The sequence below is a fragment of the Temnothorax nylanderi genome, unplaced genomic scaffold, assembly GCF_030848795.1.
Source record: "Temnothorax nylanderi isolate EJ_2023f unplaced genomic scaffold, tnyl_v1.0 TNYL_tig0157_pilon, whole genome shotgun sequence".
Taxonomy (NCBI): domain Eukaryota; kingdom Metazoa; phylum Arthropoda; class Insecta; order Hymenoptera; family Formicidae; genus Temnothorax; species Temnothorax nylanderi.
The window spans coordinates 341,805-349,711 of NW_027249219.1; the positions used below are offsets into that span (position 1 = coordinate 341,805).

The 7,907-nt window shown below is 40.4% G+C and overlaps 2 protein-coding genes across 2 annotated transcripts in view; both read right to left on the reverse strand.

The window, feature by feature from the left end:
- Positions 1-2,918, reverse strand: part of LOC139777660 (sodium channel protein Nach-like) — a 197,930-nt gene extending 195,012 nt beyond the window's left edge. Inside the window, exons 1-2 of the mRNA XM_071715222.1 lie at positions 2,460-2,918; positions 2,324-2,379 (exon numbers count right to left, since the gene is read on the reverse strand). Coding sequence (XP_071571323.1) covers positions 2,324-2,379; positions 2,460-2,918 — 515 coding nt within the window. The remainder of the gene's footprint in view (positions 1-2,323; positions 2,380-2,459) is intronic.
- A 4,188-nt stretch (positions 2,919-7,106) lies between these two features.
- LOC139777661 (uncharacterized) lies at positions 7,107-7,907 on the reverse strand. The gene has a single exon (XM_071715223.1). The coding sequence runs from the start codon at positions 7,905-7,907 to the stop codon at positions 7,107-7,109; it is 801 nt and encodes a 266-aa protein (XP_071571324.1).

A 7,907-nucleotide genomic window follows, 5' to 3' on the forward strand; every position in this document is an offset into this window, starting at 1 on the left:
ATTAAGTCACTGTAGACGTTTAGGGGTTGAAACAACCCCTCGAAAATAACGGATTTTATAGTTTTTAGCGAATATCTTCGAAAATATAAGGCGTATGAAAAAAAGTTTGGTACAAAAAATTTATGGCTTTTTGTGCTCTTTACAATGGCGTAATCAGATTTTTCAAATTTGTCACATTTTTTAATTTAACCCCACCCCCACCTATTATTTTTGCCAAATATAACAATTTTTCCAACGCAAATTTAAGAGCGTCAAATGCCAAATACATCCATGTGTATTTTTATTATGATACCATTATTAGATTTTTGGCAAGACGAGATGATATGTGGTATAGGCGTCGCGCTGTAGGTAGGTGTTGCGTTATTTCTGTTCAAGTTGCGCCGTACGCTTAAAAATTTCCATTTCAACTCCGGGATGACCGAAAGCGCTGATGCGAAGGCCAGCGCAAGGCTATTTCGAGAGTCCTGGACTAGCAACGGAATGTCGACTCCGACATTATAAATACCGCCGAATTGTATCGGGCGGGCAGTCGCAAATTGGAAAGAGACGGTATCAAACCTAACAAAGACCACTCTATTAATTATAAAGTGCGTATTTATTTATATAATTAAAGTTCGAGACAAATATTTAATTTTAATATCTTTCAGAATGAAGTTTAATCCATACAATGTAATAATGCTACTTTCTGCAACTTTCACTGCTTTCAACTATTCACCTCTCTCTCTCTCCAAATTATGTTATGTACTTCTCGCTCAGCGACTCAAATCTATCTGCCGTCCGTCCGTGCCTTCCTTCAGAACGCGCGATGGCTTTCCCCATCTCCATATAACCTTTCGGACTTCCTGCTTATTATTTTCGTGCTAACGCTATCGAAATAGCGTAAACTCCTCGCTGTCAGCGCCTAGTGCTGACCTTCGCATCAGCGCTTTCGGTTGTCCCGGAGTTATAATTGGGATAGTGTATTATTGTAGCGGTTAATGTGACGCACGTTCAAATTTGCGACTGCCCGCTCGATCTTACAATTCGGCGGTGGTATTTATAATATCGGAGTCTACATTCCGTTGCTAGTCCAGGACTCTCGAAATAGCCTTGCGCTGGCCTTCGCATCAGCGCTTTCGGTCATCCCGGAGTTGAAATGGAAATTTTTAAGCGTACGGCGCAACTTGAACAGAAATAACGCAACACCTACCTACAGCGCGACGCCTATACCACATATCATCTCGTCTTGCCAAAAATCTAATAATGGTATCATAATAAAAATACACATGGATGTATTTGGCATTTGACGCTCTTAAATTTGCGTTGGAAAAATTGTTATATTTGGCAAAAATAATAGGTGGGGGTGGGGTTAAATTAAAAAATGTGACAAATTTGAAAAATCTGATTACGCCATTGTAAAGAGCACAAAAAGCCATAAATTTTTTGTACCAAACTTTTTTCATACGCCTTATATTTTCGAAGATATTCGCTAAAAACTATAAAATTCGTTATTTTCGAGGGGTTGTTTCAACCCCTAAAGTTAGTAAGACATTTTCACAGCCACAGAATTGAGTCATAGGTTTTAAGTTTACATTCATAATATATTTAATATATAATATATATTCAGTTAAAGAGAAAAATAGCATGAAAAATCACAATGGCAGTAGCTTGAATTATTCGTCAAATCTACACATTACCTAATATTGGCTGATAATTTTCAAGGCTCCAACTCAAGAGACGTAAACACTTTGGTAACAGACTAAGAACTAAGACTGCTTAGAGCAGAACAAAGAATGTAAAATATGATAAAACTAACACTACAAACGTTGAATTCAAACATTATGATAATCTCACAGTTTTGTACTGTGTTTTGTACTCTTTGCTATTTGCTAACAAACTAAGATTGTTCATAAAAACATCAAAATAAAAGAAAAAATATATGTATATTGCACAAATGGCAATCAACTGAGGTTTAAATTCTAATGAATAGAATCAATTAAAGTAAAACAAAAGTAACATTTGACATTTATCACAATCAAAAAAATATTTGAGCATTATAAAGTTCTCCAAAACAAGTAATTAGTAGGAATAGACTAGTGAGTACAGACTAACACAGGGACAGTCTTTCATTACAGGCTATTTTTTAAAGTAACTTTCAGGGATGTTATCATGACAGAAAACAGTTTCTCTCACATGCTGCGAGAGTAGGTTTGTTCTTTTCTGCATAACTACATTGCCTCCAACAGAAAAAACTCTCTCACTAGACGTCTTAGTTGCAGCAAGGGCCAAGTAGTGGCGGGCGAGAGGAACGAGAAGTGGAAAGGCTGCTTTGTTCACTCTCCACCAAGCCAGCGGGTCTTCATCCGCCCCAATCGTTGGTATCTGCAGGTAAGCTTCTACCTTAAAAAAGAATATTTGTTTGTTTTATTTCACTAAAAAGAACCATTTGAGTACTAATAAAACAGTATAGAAATACATACCTCTCTTTTTATGCTGTCCATTTTATCAGGCATTTCCATATTTTTGACCATCACAGTTTTCTTTTGAAAGTGACCCCACTTTGTTTTTTTCTGGTTAGATGCAGATAAGGCTGATATGTTTGCTGCTTCTTGGTTGGTAATAGTGCATTGGATGATGCCTCTTCTAATATGTTGCCTCCACTTTTCTAGAGCCATGTCTTCCAGCAGTGCAGCGGCTTGTAGGTTGTCACTGACAAGAACATCCTTGAACCTGGGGTCAAGCAGCATGGCAATTTGGTACAACTTTGACTCAAAGTACTGTATGTCTGGAAATCTTAATTTTATATTTGCCAGCAAAGTTTTAGCAAACATGATCCCAGTGCCCTTCTTGGATTTCTTGATGAAGTCTTCCAATGTTGACTTTATTTCAAACAACACAGGTAGTACCATGGAGAGTGTTGGTTTCTTGCAGCTTCCCATTTCAGCTGTAAAGTTGGCTACTGGTCGCAGCACTTCAACGTATCCTTCTGCCAGCTTTCATTCCTGGGCTGTTAGGCTGTTGACACCTGCTTTACACTGCTCACTAGTGATAGCTGCCTTCTGCTCGACAAACCTTTCAAGCATGAGGAACTCACTATCCCACCTTGTACTAACCATCTGGATTAGGTCATGCAATGGCAGCTTGTGTTCTTCCTGGAAAAACTGGAGTGATTCTCTTGAAGTTTTACTCCTGTTGTATCGTGCTACCATGCTGGATACCTTTTCAATAACAGCGTTTAAATCAATTTTCTTCCGTGTGTCACTAATAGCAAGCTAAAGAGTATGATTATAACAAAGCACATGCTGCCATGACCTCTTATTTTTTAGAATGTCTGGCAAGTTGGCATCACTCATGGTCTTCTCAGAAGGCTCACTCAGTGCTTTTACCATTTTAGTTCCATTATCGGACACTATGTACTTTTCAATTTCATCATCGCCTAGGTTCAATTCAGTTATTGCATCAGCAACCTTCTCGCAGACAGCTGCAGCATCATGTTTGCCAGGGAAAGGCTGACAATCCACTGTTATATGTCGCATTTGAACATCCTCATTAATAAACTGCAGAGTGAATGCTATAAAAGCATCACCAGATCTTGATGTCCAAAGGTCAGTTGTGATGGACACAGATTCTAGAGCATCTCTCACAGTTCCAATTTCTTCCAGCATTTTTTCTTTCAGTTCTTTGTATAGTTTTGGAATAATTGACCGTGAAAATGTTGTCTTACATGGGACATTATAACGTGGTTCAAGAAAATGTAGCAGATGTCGGAAACCTGGTTCATTAACAATGTTATAAGGATGTAGACCCTTGTGCATATGAAAACTGCTACTGCTCTTGTGATGTCCTTGGCTTTCTTGCTGGAGGGGTTAAGAGGCATGAGAGCATTGACACATTTCTTCAGTGATTCTTGCTGCCTTGAATCCTGTGTGACTTTCTTCTTTCCTTTAGTTAGTTTCTCCTTAATCTTTTTTAGTCTCATGTATTCTTTGTAAACAGTGTCATGTTTTTGCAGGTGCAATTGCAGAGTTGTTGTTGTACTAGTTGGTGTAGAACGAACTGTGCCACAAATCAGGCATTTTGCTTTATCACCCCCATTTATTTTAGTAAAGAAATTCCAAATTAAGGCAAATGAGTTTGTAATTTTTTCCAAGTCAGCTGCATCTATATTTTCTGTGCTGAAGCTGTCTGTTTCCCTATTTCCCTCATTAGCATTCCTGTCTTTTGAGGTTGAAGGCACAGCTGAATTTAAAACACTCTCTACGCTATTATTTGATAATTGTCTTATCTCATCGTCACGGTTCGCACAATCCTTAGAGACATTTCTTGTAAAATAATCTGTCACTTTTTTCCTTTTACAGGAACCGTTATCTTTCTTTGTGAACGAAATTGCCTCGTTACACAACGGAGTGTCAGCAGGCGAGACCGAAGATGCAGACGGATTGTCGATATCATTGTCAGGACCTGAGTCACTCTCCATGACTGCAATCTGGAATGTAGTAATAATCCTTTCAAATAAAGAATCATAAGTGAACCTAATCTAACCTAATCTTGTAATGCCATATTAGTTCGCTTTTTCCACAGGCAATAAATATCAAACCCATTCTAAAAATTACTACTGATCACAAATTACATCAAAGATAACTGCATAAAATTAAGGAATACGCATTGGAACTCACCTGCTGTGTGAAAACTACAAATAATCCGCTGCCACCGTAACCGGGAACACAGATTGCCTCGGCTTGTTTACGCGTGGTATTTTACAAGCCCACCGATAGAGCGCGTAACGCGCTATGTGGCCGCCTAAAATTCTTGAGAAGAATCTTTTGACCGCAAAGGCGCTCGATGCACGATAGAATTAAACGGGTTTTAAACCTTCTTACGCGGTTTTTTGATTCGAATTTGAATTGTAGTGATTCGACGTTATCGAATCTTTCGAATTCAAACTACGTCGATTCGAATTCGAATCGAATCGAATATTGTCAGATTCGATTCGATTCGAATTCGAATAATTCGCACATCTCTACTAGACACGATGTGTTCAGCTATTAACTCGAACGCAACTAATTTTAGATGAAAGGCATTATTGACCGCGAGTGTACAACGAAGACCAACGCTTGGCCGATGGTTGGCAGCTATACGTCACCCAACATTACGTCAGACAGTATATATGGGTTATGACTGGCTGCCTATAAGCTATATATATATGTAGAATAGTACAGTGTTATGACAAAGATGGGGTTTGCAATCCCGCACCGTCTTCAGTCCCGCGGGATTAATGCGAGATTGTCTTTAATCCCGTGGGATCCCACGGAATCCCGCGATATCTCGTGATATCTTTTAAAGAATTAACGGCAAATGCGAGTCAGGCGCGGAACGTGGTGCGCAAATAAAACGAATACGTGTATTTAAAAGTGAAGAACGTTTCGGCTCTTCTTTCGAGCCATCTTCAGCGTTTATTAGGAAAACAATTAAAGTAATTTAAATCGACCGTGACTGGCAATATATAACGTCTTTCCGATATGAACATAGAAAAACTGTGAGCCAACTTGGTTTGTCGGATTCACACAGCACTTTTTCGGATCAATCATCGAGACATTATTCATTTCGACCATGGGTTTTAGTTAGTTGATGTAATTTCTAAATTAAATAGTTTAAATTTTTATTGCGAAAAAATATTACCCCAGCCAGGGTTTGAACCTGGAACCTCCCGTATACTGTGCGGGTGTCGTGCCAATTCGACCACTGGGGCTGTGGTAATATTTATCGCAATAACAACTATAAGATGGAGCACCGATTCTTCAGTCGACGGTGTATAATAAACAGAATAATAAATTTCTTTCGCCAGTATAGAATAACAATTAAAGTTTCCTTTATTAGGAAAAGAAGATTTTTTTATATATTCCTGCAGAACTCGAGGTAGGAAACTCCTTTCTTGAGGAGATGTCGTAACAAGCAAGCTGGTACGCACGGTTATAGTGGACATTTCCACTGTGAAAAAGAAACATATATTTAGTACATCGTTATAAAAGAAACAGAAAGAGAAAGGAGAGGCTCACCTCAAGGTCTGCAGCAGTCAAAGAAGTACAATAATTAAAAAGTCGCAGTAGTCGAAAGATGAATTCGAAGAGTCGCACATTTCGGAAAATAGAGATACAAGTATAAAATAAAGTGTCACGTATGTCGGTTGGAGACGGCTGGTCAAAGAGTCGTAGGTCAGAACAAGGATTGATAGTTATAAACAAAATAAGTAACACGACCGGAGACGGGCGAAAACAAAGTTATAAATAATTTATGACGGACAAGTATGCATGGTGTAAACAGTCGGTGTCTGATTGTAAGTTTAAACTATGACGTTGTTGTCTTATGTATAAAACTTCGGAAATAAGTCGTTTATGATAATATCTTTCATGATCCAAAATTTTAACATTATCCCAATTGTTTCGGCAGCAGGTAGACGGCACAACGATTAGATAAGAGAGCGACACTTGTGAATTAAGTTTACTGTCCAAATTTAATAATATTAAATATGGTAATTATTTAGAATACACGCTGCACCTCAAATATCAATAAAATTATGCTCATTTGACGCGTTTTGACACGAAACAAAAGAATCTGGCAGCAAAATGCGGCGGTCTGCCCTGCGTGAGATATTTAGCGTTAAAGTTGACGACTCGAGGCCAAGTGACGCTACCTATTGTCGCGTCGAATTACGACTTGGTACAGCGTTTACAATGCGGTTCCGTAACATCCCGCCCGCTCCGTTAATGATCTAACGGAATTAAGTCAGATGTCGCGTATACCAGCGACGCGAGTAACTGATCGGCGCTACTATTCATGCGAATAAATGTGAGATGTGAACATGAGTGCAGTCAATCAAGTGAAGTGACCGAAGCATTATTATCGTGAGTGAACGGTAACAATTCGCGAACCTTATTGAATAGTTGAATAGTCAGTACGTGAGGTGTGCTCCCTAAGTTGTCGAGGTGCGGCGAACGTAAGTATGCACCCGAAAAAAAAGGTAAGCGCACGCGGAAGTTAATGGTATGTACGACGAGTTTGTGAATCAATTGTTAATGCAATAAGCCTTTAAGTTTTAAAAGAAACTAGAGAGATAGAATGTCCGCATATCACGCGTGAGGGTCGTCGTCAGGGCACGGAAGGAGGACTAGCTTCGTCACGGGCCGAGTGAATTCCGACGAGGCTGTCTTGACAGTGACGACTCGAGTTAACCCATCGTCGCCGGGATGAATTTTGGTGATCCTTGCCAAAGGCCATTTGGTTGGCGGCGTGGCTTCACTGCGGATTAGACACAGGCGCCCAACGGTGACCTCCTGATTGACCTTCCACCACTTTGGCCGCTGGGTGAGGGTATGTATGTACTCCTTTGACCACCGATCCCAAAAATGGTCTCTCATGTGTTGCAATAATTGCCAACGGGTCAAGTAAGTGCTCTTTGCTTCTAGGAGAGACGGCTCTGGAACAGCAACGACAGCGGAACCTACAAGAAAATGGCCAGGAGTTAACGCGGTGATATCATCAGGATCGTCCGACAATGCTTGAATGGGCCGGGAGTTCAAGCATGCCTCTATTTGAGCTAAGAGCGTGGACAGCTCTTCGAAGGTAAGTGTCGACTCCCCCACCACTCTTCGCAGGTGGTGTTTCACGGATTTCACCGCTGCCTCCCAAATTCCGCCAAAGTGCGGAGCCGATGGTGGATTGAAGCGCCACTGGACACGGTCTGAAGCCACAAAGGAGCAAATGCGGCGGGCCTCGACACTGCTGGCCTTGAAGAGGGCCCTGAGCTGGGAATCAGTGCTTACAAAGTTAGTGCCGCAGTCGCAGTACATCAACTGGCAAAGACCTTCGTCGGGAGACGAAGTGCTTGAAAGCAGCGATGAAGCCCTCAGCCGTGTAGTCTGAGACGACAT